Source organism: Brienomyrus brachyistius, chromosome 22, assembly GCF_023856365.1.
Source record: "Brienomyrus brachyistius isolate T26 chromosome 22, BBRACH_0.4, whole genome shotgun sequence".
Classification (NCBI taxonomy): Eukaryota; Metazoa; Chordata; class Actinopteri; order Osteoglossiformes; family Mormyridae; genus Brienomyrus; species Brienomyrus brachyistius.
This window is the reverse complement of record NC_064554.1, coordinates 17424320-17443468: the sequence shown is the minus strand read 5'-3', so window position 1 is coordinate 17443468 and position 19149 is coordinate 17424320. Positions and strand designations below refer to the sequence as shown.

Genomic DNA, 19149 nt, shown 5'->3' with positions numbered 1-19149 from the left:
CCTGCATCACACCCCTCTCATACTAACCCTCTTCCCTGGCTTCCCATTCAGGCCCGGGGCACCTGGCAATCCCCGGGGACCCTGAAAACCGCGAGGAGAAAACAAGACGAGCGTAAGAGAGAGAGGAAACAAGGTATGAAATAGTGCTGAATATGTGAACAGTTGTACTTCCACAAGAATAACAACTACAAGCAGATCCCTGTCATGCCAACTGAGCGTCAATGAACTGACAGGCGAGATTCTGCAGCGTTTTCAGAAAGTCAGAGGCGTCGGCAAATCGGGCGTCGAACCACTCACCGCTGGCCCTGGGGCCCCACCATCTCCTTTAAGCCCACCGGGACCGGTGGAGCCCTAAAACAAAGAAAACAAACAATGACTAGAACCTGTATGTCTTGCTGGGTAGACAAAAGGGGTGTATGGAATGCCAGCTCCTCTAGAAACGTTAATATCTATATTAATTATTCTAACACGGGCAGTAAAAGGCAGAGAGTGTGGTAGAGATGAAAGAGAAGGAAACGGTCTTCAAACTGAGAGGGCAGTTACACAGATAAACAAGCAGCTGGAAAAAGAGAGAACAACTTCACAGACTGTGATAAAAAAAAAACAATAGGAGTGAGGGAGAGAAAGTGGGAGAGAGAGAGGGAGGAGGGCACCAAGCTGGCCATCTTCTAACAAGGAACAGAACAAGGCTGGATCCTTAAGTTCTACTGGAGAGCTTACCACTGGGCCAGGACGGCCTGTCAGTCCCTGCGGACCAGGAGGTCCTTTCATGGATAGCTGGGGCAAACAAAGTCAAGCAGAGTAAGTTAGACTTGAGGCTGTTTAATCTGACAGTGAAAGATGCACAGGGTCTCCGCAGAGTCAGTCCACCGCTGTTACGCACTCGCTAGGTGGGGGGAGGGAGGGGTAGCGATGGACGGCAGACAGACCCCTAACATCAAATCCACCAGTTCAAGAACCTGCTGCGCTTCCCTGTAGCAAAAGTGCTTAACCTTAGGAAACGTAACCACCGTGAAAAGGCCCAGATGTAATGAGAATTTCCTGTGAGTCATCCTGGAAACAAGGTGACTCATGTAAGAAACAAATATTAGATAGGAAACCAGAAAATGACAGTAATGCATCAGACGTCACTGTAAATGACTGCGGCAAGTTCACATTCAGGGTGGAGGGGCGGGGCCGTCACAGTGCGAGTCGGCTGGCCCTCACCTGGGCCTGCTGCAGAATGGCCTGCGCTTGGGCTTCCTGGGGGGAGACTACTGGACCCTTCTGACCATCACTCCGGTACTGGAACTGGGAGAACCGGGACAGATCAGGAGACTCCAGCGGCACTGTCACCCAAACTGAGTCACATGTCAGTCTTTCAGCATCGAATGCTCCTTAAAGATTCTTCAGTGAAACTGTGCCGTAATGTAACAGCGCCACCTAGTGGTCTGGAGCCACAACTGCTCCACCATCACTAAACTTTTCTACTCAGAACCACTGTGGTAATCGATTCATAGGACAGTAATGTTCAATCCATGCCACGTTGGGTTTCCCCGGCTTCCTATGATGCGACTACATGCAGATCGATTAACTGGCATCTTGAAATTGCCCATTGTGTGCATGTGCCCTGCAATGGACTGGCATCCCATCCATGGTGTGGCTCAGCATTTCCCCGTGGGATAAATTCCAGGCCCTCATAGCCCCAACCAGGATAAGCAGATGGAGGACCTCAGATGCCGGCCCGGTGTACTTGCAGCATCAGATGGTGGACTATTCTTGACACTCGGTACCGACACACAGGTAGCGAGTGACACATTTACAGGTCAGTGTGCTGACATTGCTGTGAGACTCACATTATTATTTATATTATTTTATGCGGAATTCCAGATCATTGCTTTTGCCAAAGCTGTCAAAGTCGGAATTACTGCTGCTGCAATAACATTTACTTGCCTGTGTGTGTGAATGTGTGTGTGTGTTGCAGAGTGATTACCGGTAACATCAGCATAGTGCCTGGGGGTCCCGGTATCCCATCAGCCCCGGGAAGCCCTGAGCGCCCTGGAGGACCCTGCGAGAGGATAATATACTGATCACCCATGCATCCCTCTGAAAGTGTCGAACTGGTCAGCAGGCACACGGCTATTCATAACAAGTCACAGTCTGATTTCTCTAGGGTCAAGGAGTCTGCTTACACTCTACTCTAGCGTACTTCCTTAAATCACACTTCAGCAATGACAATGTTCAGCATCACACTCCACTATAATATTATATTACCCTACACCACCTTTCAATAATCCCCCATATTACAATCCGCTACACCGTGCTGCATTATCCTCACACATAAACCACATTACACAGCGGCACATTACAGTAAAGCTCACTAGACTTCACTTCACTGCCCCTCACTGGCCAGCTTTCTCTGATCCACTCGTAATTATGGAGGGTTGTAAGTGTCCGCAACATGGCAGATCGATAGAAAAGCGCGGTGAATGTATGCCTATTCAGCGGTAGAGAGGGGTGGGGGGGGGTCATGCTGGAACATGGGCAATGTGTATGTGGGGGGGGGGGAGGTGTAAGTTAAGCGGCAGTGAGTGGAACGGAGGGGACAAAGAGACAGGAAACGACGTGGGGGGTGTCGCTGACCGGGTCGCCACGGTCTCCCTGCGGCCCGGGTGGGCCTTTTGGACCAGGAACGCCCGGAAGGCCCTACGGAGAAGCAGAAACGCCAACATTACCTGAGAAAATCAGCACACAGGCACATACATGCGCGTTCATGGATCGCCGTACGGTCCTCTGCTAGCGTGACAGGGCGAAACGGTCATTCGGGGGCGACTGGATTTCCCGTGCTGTTGTTGGAGGTGAGGGACACCTACCGCCGGTCCCGGGGCGCCCAGTGGTCCTTCCAGCAGCGTCCCCTGCGGGAACAGACATCAACATGACCCTACTGAGACACAGTACTCTGCAAGAGTCTAAGGCGGTTTTCTCATGTTGGAGTAAAACTATGAGATTGTCAGTCAAAGCGTGACAGCTTTGCCATTTCAAAAGCTCTCCCGAAATCACCCCAGCGTTTGCAGCAACCGTCCAACGCACCCATGTGCTTTGTGACTCACTAGCGCACCTTGTTCAGCTAAATCGATACCTCACTGAGTTATTAAATTCAATTCATTAATGAAGTGAGCCGGTGCTGAAATGCAACGAATACAGGTGGACTGAGGACAGGCTTGGGAACAGAAGCAGTACGCGCCTACAGTAACCATCCAACAAGACGTCAGTAACTTTTTGGATAACAGAAGATATTCTTGTTTATTTTTTATTGTGTTACTTAATTTGCATGCATTTTAATGCTAAATTGTGTTTTTTTTCTGAGGAAACATGGACTGACTACCCAGATAAATAGATTTAAACATTTTCTTTCGCTGCCTGACACTTTTGCACAGTATTGTACACAGAAATATATGCACAGTACAGAAACGCAGCCCATCATACACAAAACTGTGGCACGCCACAGTACACAGTATAACCAAACCACTCATGTATAATAGACTGATAACCATTCGTTTACCAGAAAGATACATTGTAGCTCCACACAGAGATGCTGTACTAATTAATCAAACATTGGACAGGGATTCGGCAGGTTAAGCAGAGTGATATCACTGTTAGTACCCTGACTAAGATCTGACCCAACTTTCTTAATAACATATCGCTTTAGGTAAAAGCATTTGCTAAATAAGTGCACGATTAACAATACCCACTTATTCACCACACAGATTTACCAACATGCGAACCAGCCATGCGTCAAATGTTTTGTGAACATCTCCTGGTCTGGTTAAAGTAAACATGCAGGACTCACCGGTTCTATGGCAGCCGGCTCTCCCTTCTGCCCCTTTTCTACTTTCGGGTGTCTTCCCTGGAAAGAGGAGATGGAAAGTTAACCAATTTGGGAAGGTGTGGTCATGTGACAGGAAATAGGCTGCTTGGACTGGGGACTGAGATTGGGGTTGTGTTGGGCCAGGTGAAGACTTAGGAATAGTGAGGTAAGGGAGACAGGGGTAGAACATGTGGTGGTAGCTGGCTTGGGGGGGGGGGGGCGTACCTCCTTCTCCCGAGTGGCCGCCCTCTCCCTATCCGCCTGTCCATACCGATCTTCGTATTCCTCATACTCCTCATACAGCCTGCTGTTGTACTCCGTCTCGTTCATGAAGTCCTCGGAATCCAGGACCTGCGTGGACCGTCGGTGAGTCGTCACGCATCGAAATGCGCAACATCACCACTCAGCACCACATCGCCGGAGGGCAGATAACCCTCGAGGGCAACGAGCCCGTCGAGTGACTCACTTCGAAATCACTGATGTTAGAGCCCACTGTTACTGTGGAGACGGTGATGTTGTCATACACGTCGCTGTAGAAATCCTCCCCCACTGCTTCCTGCACCCCTGCATGTTTGGACGTCCCCTCCACCTGCACGTGAATATCAAGCGTCGATAATGCGCCGTTGCAACCGAAAGATCCAACAAGTAACGTTAATCACACCCTGGGCCTTGTTGCCCTAGTGTACACAGCTCAGGACCTACTGCGTCATGGATGAACTGGCCAAGACGAGGGAAGAGGGACTGGTACAGGACGCAGCGTAATCGGGCTTAGATTAATGTCTCAGGATTCTGGGGTCAGAGTGCGTGCTTTCCCATTGCAGGATTAACTGCGCAGGGACGCAGGTGTGAACAGACGGCCCAGACAGGTAATAAAACACAGTGCAGGGCATCAGAGGGTGGATGGAACAGCCACTGCATTGAGATGGAAGAGCCAGGTCAAGAATATGAGATGGGATTGGCTTCTGAGGCAAACATCTAGCAGAACCGATGATTCTTTTACATGCAACCGTACAGCACAAATTCAGCCACACAGAACGAAATTTTAACATTTGGTGTAAAAATCAAATTTTTACATTGCTATCTTGCAGAGATTCAATTTTTACCCATTACAGTGCTTGGAAGCCTTCTGTAATCTCATGCATTTAATTTATGAATCTGACAGCACTAGCATGCATAAATTATTCCACCGCTATAAAGCCACGTCGCACCAGGCATATTGCACTCTCAGGCATATATACATGTAATTGCAGTTTAACGCACTGCTGTCAGAAAACCCATAAATGTGTAAGGAAAACCTGCTGTAAAATCTCTTGGCACCACAGCGACACCTGCAGGGGAAGAGGTGAACTGCAAGGGTTTTTTTTTTTTTTTTTAAGTCATGCAGAAGCCGTCAAGTAGGGAGGCTTGGAAGTATTAGAAAAATTAACACATCTGGAGGGGAGGGGCAATGCTAGGTCTTTCACATCTACCTCCACTGCAGGAAGAGCTGTGGGCACCGTCAGGAGGACGTCTGGTGTGGAGTCGGGCTCGTGAGTGGGCATCTCAGGGATATCGGATGGTTCCAGAGGCAAGGTGATGGCAGAAGCTCGGGCTTCAGCAGCCTGGGGGGCTTTTGTGGTCTGGGCAGTGACCTTTAGCTGAGAGACTGTCAAAGGAGTTGGTACAGGGACAACGTGAGCGGGGTCCTGAAGCAGATATTCGGGCAACGCGGCAGACACCCCCAGGAGCGTCTCCGCCTCCTTATTCTTCCCGCTGGAATCCGTTCTGTCCTTCTTTCTACGGGATTTGTCTTTCTTCCTCTTCTTGCCTTTCCTGTTCTTCTTTCTGGATTTTTCCTTTCTCCCTGGCTTGTCATGGCCAGGAATCTCGTCGGGCTCCGGTCGGGGGGGCTTCCGAAGAGGAGGATCGAGAGCGGGGGCCAAGGACAAGGGGAAGAAAAAACAAACAAACAGTAAAACACGGGGGACCACAAACGAGGAGGCCCTGACAGCGAAAACACCTGACCGAGATCCTGCCGTCCCGAGCCAGGATTCCTCCGGAGCCCCATGGATACTGGTGGAAAACAATTCGCGATCTGCAAACAGCTCCTCTCTCACGGAGCTGCAGATGATCAGGGCACGTCGGAGAGTGTGCGGCTTCGTGGAGGACGAGGCAGATGCTCTTTAAGCCGTGGTCCCTGGGACCATCGTTTAGCCTCACACGGCCCAGCTCCCCTGCCTGCACTCTCCCTCTCCCTCTCCCCCCACCACCCTGGGCCTCAGGCGGCCAGAATGAGCAGCCCAGAACCCCATGTTCCCGTAGAGCTCAGGACTTCCTCACAGCTGTGCAGATGATCATGGCCAGATACACACACACACACACACACACACACACACGGACAGACGGACGCGCTGGATACCACTGCGTTCCTCCCTGTCAGTGTGATGCTTCATGTTCTCCTAGATTAGGCTAGGTGCTCAACTCCCCCCCCCCAGTAATGATCACATAGCCTGACTGTTGGGGGCGGGGGAGTTGGGCCTTGGGAGAGGATCACCGATCCCGTCCGGCTTGGCAGAGGAGCTACAGCTAACGAAATCTCATCAAATGGACCTCACCCCACCTCCCCCAACTGACAGCTCCTTCCAGGGACTCCTCTTCTCAGCATTTTTAGGATCTGCTTTGCAATTCCTCGGTGGGTTTCCTTATGCACTAATAAATGACACGGAACCGGGGGCCAGACCAGGGGGCTGGCAGCACTATTTATATGTATGCTTGGGTTCTGGGTGGGGCAGCACACAGCCTCAGCCCAGGTGGCCCTGTTTGGAGCTCACAGGGCCTAAGGTGCCTTTATGAGTGGCGACAGGCTCGGGGGAGCCCCCTGTTGGTCACAAACAGTCACTACACTAGCGGCAGCACAAACGTAGCCCTGAGGTTTGCTGGAGCAGTAACATGAGCTTGGCATGTTTTCATGAAGCTGTATAATGACACTTATGTGCATGTGAGGGGCATGTTTTCAACTGACCCTATGATATTTGTGTGTTTTACTCGGCTTTTGTGTGCCTTTTATTCACAGGGGTGGAGGCGATCCATTCCACCAGCTCCTTGTTTTGGGCCTGTTCTGCTTTGGTTCTGACCACAATGTTTGCTTTCAGCTTAGTTTTAGTTTTTCTTTAGTTGATTCTGAAGGGCAGTTGAAAAGCACCTCCGGTGTTTTTATACAGCGACTGGGGACCAAGCGATGGCTGATGAGCGCGAAGCTGGACAGCGTGAGATGGGGCTCACAGCGGCTGGCCCAGGGGGCTGACGGGTAATGATGGGAATCTCTGCCAAGTGCCACGGGGAAAATCCGCGAGTTTATGGCAGTGCAGGTGAGCAGAGGAAATAAGACAGAGCAGCTCTCAGCCACACACGGCCCTGGAGGGACTTTCTGACGTTCCCAGGCCCAAAATCTACTTCTGCAATGCAGCTAAATTGCACTGCATTTTTAGAAATCCATCAAATGATTGTGAACGTAGATGTGCAGTAGTAATAGTGGCTCCCCCTGGTGGCAGAAGGACTCACCTGCACCTCCATGAGTTGATGGGGCAGAGAGCTGTACGGCAGGGGGTTGTCACAGTCGGGGATGTAGAGGCAGCAGTAGTCAGCCGCCACGCTGGGGTCGTCCACCAGCAGCAGCTGCTGGATGTGTCCCTGATGGATAGGAGACACAGAATGAAAGACTAGCACAGTGAAGGAGTAAGACACACGCTTATCCATTCTGTTCACTCCACATACGGGCGTGGTGAGCCTGACATGTCTGTTACCATCTCTGGGGCTTTCTGCACGCTCGGGGTCACAGCCTGACAGGCTGATTGTGTGGAGGGATCAGAGCAATGCTGTGAACAGTGGGTAATGAGGATCAGCAGTCAGGGAGGATCAGCAGTCGGGGGGGAAACAGAGGTTAGAAGGGGATCAGTGGTCAAAGGGGGATCAGCGGCTGGAGGGGAGGTTTAAAGGTTGGGGGCGGATCAGCGTCAGGGATGATCAGCAGTCGTGGAGGATCAGCAGCCAAAGACAGTCAGAGGTCAGGGATGATCACAGTGGGGGGGGGGAGATCAGCAGCCAGAAGGGAATGTTGCATAGGAAGGATCCACGGCTGAGGTGAATCAACAGTTGGGAGAGTGAGATTATCCAAGTGGGGGCGGGAGATCAAGGGTCGGGGGGGGGGGGGGGGGATCAGTGCAGATGAGAGATCAGAAGACACAGAGAGGTACAAACCCCAAATATAGACAGACACACACACACACACACACACACAGTGTTCACTACCGTGTGGCCCAATTCAAACAGCACCTCCCAAGCACCTGTCGCACAGCAGATCCAGCATCCTGAACAGCTTAATTATGCGTGCATCATTAGATAAGTACAGAGTCAATGTACTTTGAAGAGAACCTCACCGTTACAGAAACTGGGAGCCCAACAGAAAATGAGGATGGAGAAGGGAAGTTTTGTAGCTTCCGTAGTGTGAGGTCCATAGGCCAGTGATAAAATCTGGCAGCCAAAAGAATAGACAGGGAGACCCCACAGTAGAATGTATGACACCCACACTATGTAAGTGTTGACTCACATGGCTGGGGTTGAGGGTTACAATTCTGTCCCTGCTCTGAGTTTGCAGGTTTCCTCCAATAGTCCAAACGCAAACAGCATCTCTGAATTACACGTAGTGTGTGATTAAGTGCGCGCCCTGCGATGGATCAGCATCCCCTGCACAGGCTGTCCACTGCCCTAAGCCGCCTGGGACCGGCTTGAGGCCCCCTGTAACCCTCTATTAAATACTCAGCTGGAAGATGGATGGGAAAATGTATCATAATGAGCAAACTTGCCTTTCTGAGTATTTTACAGCTTCTCAGGCTACGTTCTGATAAGAAAATCAAAGCACTTGTCTCTCTCCTCTCTCTCTCTCTATTCATTTCTTCTCTCAGCTTTGTTCCCTGGAAGAAAAGGATCCGCGTGCCCAGGAGCAGCACAAAAAAAACCACACACACACAGACGCTGGATCTTACCATGTCCGTCTGGTGTAAAGTAAACAAGGTCACGCCTTCCTCCACTTGCCACTTGAGGTCTAAGTGGTTGGGGTGATATGTGTTATGAGTCTGCATTGCTGGTTTGCTCTAGACGGGCAGGGGTGAGATGGCAGAGAGAGAGAGAGAGAGAGAGAGAGAGACTATGGAGAAAAGATAAGCAAGCAGCAGAATGTAGGAGGAGAGGCTAGAGATTTGTGGGAGAAACAGGGGTGATCCTGGGGGGCATAAGGTGGGGGGCATAAGAGGGGCTATAATTCATACAGAGGGGCCAACATTATCATTAGCCAATGATGCAACAAACCAGAAAGTCTGTCTGACTTAACCGCACACACCACAACGCACAGTTAATCTGCGAAAATCAACTAGTAAAAACCTTTATTTCCAATTAATCTTTAAAATTAATTAATACTCCCATCTCCACTCTGCAACATGTAATGAGGGCTTTTTAACCACCTCCCCATTACATACTCCCCCCAAATCACCCATGATCTTACACAGTGGCAATGGGAAAACACATAGCATAACACACTAACAACCAATAATGTCTTTAAGGTAATCGACAATAAAATCCAACTACCCTCTATGCAGTGGTGCATGAGGTCCCACATGGCATCCCAGGATACATCCAATGCGAAACAACCCATGCAGAATCTGCCTTACAAACCAGACTCCCGGTGATAATATGTTCAGTGCTGCCCAACCAGACGTGCAAGCCAGCCTGCATGTATGCGCATGCAATCTCCCACGGCCAATTAGTCACACCTGCCTTCAGACAACTTCCTGTTTACGATATATGTGAGTGACACAGGAGGGAGCCAATCAGCTTTCATCTGGGGCCAGTGACCCTGTGGCTACGCCCCTTAAATGGCCCTGGGGAGAAAAAAGGAAGAGTGGCCATTAAAGCCATCTTAAAGGGGAGGGACAGCAGGCCCCGTGCCCCCCCAATACACCTGCCAACCCCTCCCTCCACACACCCCCACCTGTTGTCCAGAAGGCAGAGCTCTGCATTACACCATGACCAGTAAACCCAAGGACTCAACTTAGCATCTAACCAGAACCACGGATGTGCCTTTGCCATTACCCCCCCCCTCCCCCCCCCCCCCCGCCCAGATGTGGGGTCTGGGAATGGCAGAACTCGCATATCCCCTGGTGGCTGACAAGCCTACTGGGTCATAGACCGATGGCGTGATCCGCAAAAAAAAAATTAAAATAAAAAAATAAAAATTCTGTGAGAAAGAAACAGCAGAAGAAAAACATGAGTGGAAGGAGGAAAAAATGCGAGTCAGAGGGAACAACTGTGAGTCATCGATGGGAGCAAATTGTTAAGGCCGTTCTGCGATGCATCCTGCGCGGGCTGTGTGTGTGAGGGGGTGGCTAGTGGCCGGGGAGCGCTGACAGCCCGGTGAGTCAGGCCCGGGGGTAAAGGGAATATGCGATGGACGCCGGTGCAGGACTCCTGTTACCACGGGTCGCTTGGGGAGGCCTGATTACTCACTGCAGAAAGTGCACATTTGCATGCTTAACTAGCAACTGTACGAATGCAGATGCTGAGCCTCTATGCTAATCTAGAGAGACGTATGCTAATCTTGGATGCTAAGGTGCAGATGCGTATGCTAATCTTTGATGCTAAGGTGCAGATGCATATGCTAATCTTTGATGCTAAGGTAAAAGCATATTCTATGCTTTTATGGTAATGTACGCATATGTATGCCAATCTTTGATGCTAAGGTGCAGATGCGTATGCTAATCTTTGATGCTAAGGTGCAGATGCGTATGCTAATCTTTGATGCTAAGGTGCAGATGCGTATGCTAATCTTTGATGCTAAGGTGCAGATGCGTATGCTAATCTTTGATGCTAAGGTGAAGATGCGTATGCTAATCTTTGATGCTAAGGTACAGATGCGTATGCTAATCTTTGATGCTAAGGTTCAGATACATATTCTATGCTTTTATGGTAATGTACGCATATGTATGCCAATCTTTGATGCTAAGGTACACATATGTATGCTAATCTTTGATACTAACATGCAGATACGTATGCTAATCCTTGATGCTAATGTATAGATATGTATGCCAAGCTTCCATGCTAATGTACACATATGAATGCTGAGCTTTGATGCTAATGTACACTCACGTATGCTAAGCTTCTATGCAAAATCTTCTGACTCAGTAACTATTTATTTTGCTTTAGAAATATCTTGGAGGGGCCACAGAAACAATGAACCCTCCCCTGCAGACAGCACCACGTGGTGAACCATTCAGGCTAACACACGCTAACAGGCTAATACTCTGAAAGTCTCTCTCGCCAAGCTGGCGTTATTGGCGGTAGCTTCAGTCCACCTCATCCACACGCCTCACCTCGAACACCTCGTCATGCAGCAGGCGCCCCCCAAACATGGCGATCCCCTCGGTGCTGATCACGGGACCGTCCCCCCGAGCCAGCTCCAGTGTCTGCACTTCCTCGCAGTCCAGGTAGAGCGTGATCGCCTTGCCTCGCACGCTGTAGGCAATTCTATGCCAGCTGGGGGGAGCAGAAAGGGCAGATTGGGTCAAAAGCTAAGCGGGGGGGGGGGGGGGAAGCCTCGATCTAATGGAGAGAGTGCTGAATGGTCAGAAAAATGGCCTGCTAGACAATTCAGTCAGATATAGGAGAAATCACTAGATCCGTCCAGTCAAGTTGTCCCAGAGTCCCTCATCTACAGCCGAGTGAAGGACCGTACCAGAAAACCTCAGTCCCATCGAAGCGGCCTGGCATGACCACAGAGAGGCACTCACTTTCCATCTGCTAGGTCGACCGTGCTGAAGGTGGGGTAGAGCTCGGGTGGGGGCAGCCCCTGGTGGTCCGCGTACAGCAGCACAGGCGAGGGTCCCACCTCCAGGCCCAGCTGCTGCACCCCGCGGGCATCATAAAGCGAGAGCAGGGAAGACCGAGTGCCCTTCTTCGGCCTTACCGTGGCCATCAGGGAGAAGTCTTCGGGGAAGGCGGAGTCTGCAGAAGGGGGCGTGGACATTTCCAAGAAGGCGTTTATATACATGGGCCACACCCACATAGGCCACTCCCTCTTTGACAAAGAATGATGATTAGACACCAGATGGACTGAGACAACTGCTAATTGAAGGTGCTAGTTAATGACACGTCTCTATCGAGCTCAGGCAACACAGTATGTTTCTTGAATGAGAAAACGTGTGTGTGTGTGTGTGTGTGTGTGTGTGTGTGTGTGGATTAGGTTTACCTTACATTGCAGGGACCGAATGTTCCCCACAATGTAATAAAAACCTTTTTTTTTTCATGTTGTGGGGACCATTTTTCAGGTCCCCACAAAGATCCGTGAATGCAATCAAAACAGTAAAAATCTTGTATTTAGTTTGGTTACTTATGGTTAAGGTTAGGGCTGGGCAGGGGTTAAGGTTGTCATGTCGTGATTAGAGTTTTACCCATTGAAATGAATGGAGAGTCCCCACAAAGATATAATTACAAAACTGTGTGTGTGTGTGTGTGTGTGTGTGTGTGAGTGTTACCTGGAAAGAGCTGCTTCGTTGGTACCGACAGCCGCATCTTCTTCCCTATCCGGAAGGCCGCATCGATCTTTGCCGTGTCGTTCCTGGCTGCACAAAGCCCCGCCTCCAGGGACACGCCTTCCATATCCAGCGATAGCTCCAGTAACCGCAAAACATCTGTGGTATTGGCTAATGAGAGCAGGGAAGCAGGAGCAGAAGGTTCCAGAAGCAATCAGAGCCAATCACTTTGCAAAAAAGAGCAAAGCATAAATAAATGGCATTCTGGGAATGGTCTCTGCGCTTTCTTCCCACTCGATCTCTGACACACCGTAACGGAAAGTATACTGCCTGCTTTGGGGCTGAAAAAGTCCCTACTCAGATTGTTCAAAAGCAAAAGAAAAGTCAAATCTAACCTTTTGCACATGCTAAAATTACAACATTTCATCTGTTGTTGGAAATCCATACTTACGGTATAACAAGACAGAGCTTTTATTTAAAAAAATGTTTGTTCAGGACTGGGGCGCGGCGTCTAAACAGCCATATTGGTCACACTGGCAGCGTGGGTCACATGACCCAGCTCACACTGGCTGGATAATCATTTTGCTGATTGGCTCTTGCGTCTCGTAAACACTCCCTCCATAAGAAGTATGAGGCTTATAGAGGGTATCATTAAGAAGTGCAGTAGGGTAGCCACCCCCCCCACCACACCTGCCAGCTGATACCTGCCCCTGTCAGTGTGGGGAATCCAGAGACCAGGCTCCTGCCCTACTTTTTCTGTCCCCCCCTCCCATCCTGCTTCTGCTGACTAAATGTGATGACATTCTAATAGGGGGGGGGGGTGTGTCTTGAAACTGCATTGCATCACTTCCTTGTGCGACGAGCTGACCAGTCCCACCGGAGAACACAATCCCTCAAAGTGTGCCAATCAGGTCAACTGCGTGCAACGGAACAGATGCTGAGCGAGATGCGGCCAGCCAGAGAAGAGCACGTTTATAGCCAGACAAGCATAAACTTCTTATAATCCTGCCATTACGTGGTTGGGGTTAGGAACCGCAGAACACAGTGGAGAACCAACAGAGACGGCCAGTCAGGCGCTCACTCAGTCTCAGTGTTAATCCCACTTACGGTGACGATTCCATTTATAGAGAGCGATACGGGTAACACATTACTTAACACCGTGTTTTTTGTCATTTATAAACTCATTCACTCAAATAATAATGCATTCATAAAGCATTATAAACATGGAAATATATAGTCATAAAAAGGCATAACACATTATAGGCATGTTTATTACGCATTATGACCGCCTTATGAAGCTATCATCTATAATGCACTATAGATAATGCAATACAAAACATTCATAATGCAATACAAAACATCCTTATACTCATACTGACCATTATTATAGTGCTTTACAGATGACAGCTTCATAAAACATTCATAATGTATAATACCTTATCTATAACATATTTTACCTAATTGATAACCATTTATAACCATGTTTAAGCTTTATTAATGCATTATAATGCATTATGAATGTGTGTACAAATTACTAAAAACATGGCCTTATGTAAAATGTTACCGAAGATGCTGTGTTGACCTCGTCACCGGCTCAGGCCGCTGTGAGATCGATGCCCAGTTAAACTGCAAGCAAATCAGCGAAAGCTTAATCACTGGGGAGCGTGAGGTCATCAGCGCGAGATTATCGACGGAGATGGGACCCCACTTCTGATCCAGTATCTGAGATCAAGGCTTAAATATCGCGTGAGACCTGGCAACCCGGCAATGGGAACGATGTACAAGCAAGTGGGAAACAAGGGTCCTCAAGAAACACAGGGATCTGACAGAGATGTAGGTCCTGGATCACATCTAATTCCCCTGAAGGAGCATGCAAAGGGTCAATAAACATTAATAATTACTCCTTCCTACCTCTTCCCTGTACAATTGGCTGTAGCCAAGAAAAGAATCAGCAGTACATGTGAAGAATGTTCAATGGCAAACATCTCATGCAAAGAGTTGGCTAAAGGCCCTGCCCCCGTAACAATGGAGCCCCAGGGTTGGTCACGTTTATAACGGCAGCCGTGATTGGTCTGCTTTTATGGAATCCCGTGTCCCTCCCTCCTCCCTGCTCACGGCTTGTGTGCTTTGGCCCCATGCACTGATTAGCAGTGATGAAACCCAAGCAGAGCAGCGGTGTGGGGGCGGCGTGCAGCTGCCGCATGGTCAGCTGCGGGTCTCGGGGGACGCCTACACCTCCCAACACACACACACACACACACACACACACACGGGGAAACTTCCCATCTCTGCGCCCGTCCCGAGCTCCCGTTGACTCGAGCTTGAACACAGTTACAGTCGACTTGACGCCGTCCCCGCCCCAAACAAAACACAAAAACAGATTTCTGCACACAGAAACTATTGGCACTTGCAGTTTTTTTTAGAGACTATCGTTCTGTGGGGATGTCTCCATAAAAACTTTTTTTTTTTCTAGGGAATTAACCATTTGTTGAGGATTTCTTTTGATGCTGTATCCCCACTAAGATAGCAAAGGTTAAGTCTTGCCACACACACAGCAGTAGCTACAGTAGTTCACAGACTGAAGAGCTGTACAAAAAGACGGCTTGACCTGAATGATTCGACTAAACTATCAGGCATCAAAGAGGATGAAGTGTCACTGGATGCTTCACAGTGTCTGAGGATAATTGTCTGCAGAGCAAACAAACAATGCAGCAGAGCACAAGCAAAGCCCCTCTGATGCTCAGCCACACAAACCAAACCGCAGTGCGCACTGGGGTTAGCCCTGATTGAAAGCCAGGCTGAGACTTCAATGAAGGGCGTAAGATCAGCCCCGATCTGAGACGGGGCTCGAGTCTTTTCATCTTCTCCATCCCTCCCTCCGTCGCTCTTTGAAATGCAGTAACCGGCTGTCTCTGCCCTCCAATCCTGTGCCCGCATCACCTGTGCCAGTTCCCCTTGGCTTCATTGTTGTGGTTTGTGTTGATGTGCCTGTGTGAGTTTGCTTGTGTAACGTGTGTTTACATAAAGAATCTGAAGATAAGACACGGATACGGGAACCTAATCACCTTCCCCGACCTGAACATGCATAGTAGCACTTGCAGTAAGGGAGGACTGAAGTGCAGAGATGTAAACACTGCACCCAATTGGCTGATTCACAAGACCACGCCCTTCCAGGAATCTACACAGCCACTTCTCCGGCCCGAGTACACACAGGCTCCGCCCTTCTACGACACCACCACACAAGCCCCGCCCCCTCCTCTAATCCACACACTCTGTGTGCACTTCTCCTGCACTGCATATCTGTCAATCAAGGGACGGTAAACTCCTCTCTGACCCACCTCCCCCACTTCTCCACCCACCTGACAGCAGTATTCATGGAAACAGAACATCCTCGGGAAGAAGAATGTGAACTGGGAGTATTACTCATTTCAGGAGGGTTCCCAAGACGAACACGCTCAGAAATAACGGCAGATGTCTGGGGGTCACTTGGGCCCCAAGGTTGCACAGGAGACCCCCTGGAATCTCTTGCTGAGCTCAAAAGAGGGGTGGCCATCGCCACCGCAACTCTACATCTCCCCCTAGGGGCGATGGCTGTCCTCACAGTCACGGGACACCTGCTTCTGAAGGGAAGAATTAAAGCATCCAGGATTGGATTGGGATGAAAAACAACCCTTAACTTTGGGGTCCCATATTGAGGGGGGGTGGTGTCCAGCAGGAAGATGCCCAAAAAATGCCAGATGGCCAATCCAGCCCTGTGTTGCTCAGAAATAAATAGGGGCTCAGAAACAGGAAATGGGGGGTGGGGGGTTGTTTTACAGCTTGTACTAACACCATCGGAGAGCCAATGCCAACCCACCCACGAGTTTCCCACCAACCTGCTAAAGGGCATTTGACTGGCATCCAGTGACCTCCAGCCACACCTTCTGGTGAGGGGGGGTGAAGCAGTGCAGAGGGGTCCCAGAGGACAGATTGGGCAGCCGGGCGCATTGCTTCACGGTTCCCCATTTGCTACATCGGTCATCAGTGGCAATACTTGGTGCGGTTTGTGTGTGTGTGTGTCTGTCAGGGGTTACTTCTGCTCTCCAGATGTTCACGCCTTCTGTGTGTGTGTCTGTGTGACTGTGCATGCATGTGGGTGTGTTCTGCAGAGGGAACATACTTTGCAAAGAAAGAGACACGTCCATGTTTTGTTATGGTGTTTATCGGGGTCTGAGAGACCAAGGGCGGCAGGCTGCCGCTGCAGTGAAACTTGATCCAGGGCACCCGTTGGCTATCAGGCATCAGGGGGAGGGGCCCAAGTGGTCTGATTGGCTGCATGTTACATTAGGGTTCTGCCATTGAGAACAAGGTCTATTGTAGGAGATGAAATGTTGAGAAGATAGACAGAAACAAGGGGGGAGGCAAAGATAAGGACACCACCAACCATTTATACTTTCTCAACAGCACCTCTGCCCCCATCAGTATCCCTGCTTTTGAGACCTAAGGGATGAAACGGCTAATTATGACCAGGTGCAAAAATCTCCATGGAAAGGCCAGGGTGTGTGTGAGGTGTGACAGACTTAGGTCCAGAGAATCCCATGTCTATCTGGCTGCCAAGTGGAAGGGGGAGGCTGAAGAGTGAGCGAGCAGATACCTCCACCCTTCCAGTGAAAAATATCGTTACTACTGTTCAAAAAAGAGAACCAGGCATCTCGACTTGACTTTCCACCAAACGGAGAAGGTCCATAATCTACGAGGGTCTATAGAATCTCTCCACAGAGTGGTTCCCTTTCGTAGACAAACACACAGGTATATACAGGCACCCCTCTCCCTCCCTCTCTCTCTCTCTCTCTCTCCCTCCCTCTCTCTCTCTCTCTCTCTCTCTCTCTCACAGTTTTTTTCATGCTAACATCTCCACTGATACGGAATACTGACTGTTCTTATTGCCAGTCAGTATAATTACTTGTCATTGACATATCAATGCAAAGAACATTCTGCCACACACACAAACACACATGTCCCCCCCCCTTCCGTCTGCCCCCCACCCCCACCCGCTGACACATAGAAAACACACATTTTCCTCTCTGGTCTCCCCATAACAGCCCCCTCCTGTGGAGCTGGTAATCACAGCCCTGCGTGACTCAACAGGCGAGACTCCAGGAGGACGAGGGCGTGGGGGGGGGGGGGGGGGGAGCTTCCCAAGCCGCTGTCATGGGAACTGGTGTCAGCACTCCGGGGGCGAGGGCCGGGGCACAGCCAGGAAGGCTTTGATCCCAGCCTGTCAACCGCCACACTCACTGTTTACCCACATTTCACTCGTGCCGGGCGAGTTCCACACCACCGACAGCACACTTCCTGTTCCACGCGCGTTGCCCGTGATGTTTCGAGCTCTCCATGTGATTGGCAGTGCTGAAACCAGGAGCTGATTGGCTGGGATGTAGTGATAAGTCTGATAGACACACGCTGGACCGACCTGTGTCCTGATTGGCCGATTCACAAGCAAGGCCTGACTGCATTAACTAAACCACCGTCCCTGAATGATCACTCCTAGAACATGCCTTAAATGACCTCCATATAATATTCAGCACGGATGACCTAAAAGAAAGAAGTATAGAGGAGCAAGTTCTTTTGGTCCTAAAGACTACATTTCCCATCATGCTTGTTTGTTAAACTACATCAGTATCACGGATCACTGGCTTTCACCCATTCCTTACACATTCAGTAGATAAGCAGAAGGAACTGCACATTCCAGAAAATACTGATTCCGTTACCCACTTGGCCCCACCAAAACTGGGTGGCAAATATGGCGAATCATCCGACGGCGAGGGTTTCACAACAAAGCGGCGTTTAGTAAGTCAGACAAAGGCTCCCACAGTCGCCGTGCTGGACGCCTCCATGCTGGGCTTCGCACGACAAGCAATGGAACATTTTTCTCTCCACAGTCTGAAGGTCAGAAGCATCTGGTTTCGCCCCACCCTGCCTTAATGGGACCGACAAAACCTCCTACACATTGCATGACACATGACGGTACATGATCCATGAGAAGGTCCCGCTGACTTCATGGCCCCTACACACTTTCACATACTATAGATGCAGTTTGCTGTTCCCCTGTGAATGACTGTAAAAATATGTAGGGTGTATCACCATTATTCATTCACAACAGACATTTTGTCTATATTGAATGAATAAAGCTTTATCGGTTATTGTTTGCAGGTGATCTGGAAAACAAGTGGGATGTAACAACAAACAAGAAAATTTTGTTAGTGGAATAAAAATAAAACCATTGGTCTTAATAATGGACCACACCTACAGGATCATAAATTTTCCACCCTGCCATTGGAAAATGTAACGCTGGACCGGTGCCCTGGTTTGGGAAGCGTGGTGGGTGTGGCCAATAACGCTGCCGGTACCAGAGGGAACTTCCAGTCTTCTGCATTTCTTACGTTAACGCTAAGCCGTTTCAGTCACCGGTGCACCAGTAACCTTCGTCCCACGCCACGAGTCAAAACCCCGCAGGTCGTCTGATTAATTCCCATTTCGTGGATTTGGCCGCATTTCCTACTCAGCACGAGTACAGGAGTGCAAAGGAAAATCGTGTTACATGCCTGACAAGTGCGCTGGAATACAGAGGGACGGGACAGCCGTGAACGAGGTCCAAGTAGGACACGGGGAGGGTAAGAGGGGGCGTCCTACATATCCTAATAACGCCCAGCATGTTAATGGCCTATTTTAAAATAAATAAATAAATAAAGAGTTTGAAATGAC

The 19149-nt window shown here is 49.7% G+C and overlaps 1 protein-coding gene across 1 annotated transcript in view; it reads right to left on the bottom strand.

Annotated features, from left to right (window-relative positions):
* Nucleotides 1-19149, bottom strand: part of col5a3a (collagen, type V, alpha 3a) — a 49084-nt gene that overhangs the window by 28931 nt on the left and 1004 nt on the right. Inside the window, 15 exon segments of the mRNA XM_048991519.1 lie at nt 28-81; nt 298-351; nt 721-777; nt 1207-1290; nt 1973-2047; nt 2623-2685; nt 2853-2894; nt 3830-3886; nt 4073-4198; nt 4314-4436; nt 5317-5736; nt 7388-7516; nt 11248-11410; nt 11665-11878; nt 12409-12576. Of these exon segments, the coding sequence (XP_048847476.1) occupies nt 28-81; nt 298-351; nt 721-777; nt 1207-1290; nt 1973-2047; nt 2623-2685; nt 2853-2894; nt 3830-3886; nt 4073-4198; nt 4314-4436; nt 5317-5736; nt 7388-7516; nt 11248-11410; nt 11665-11878; nt 12409-12576 (1829 nt within the window).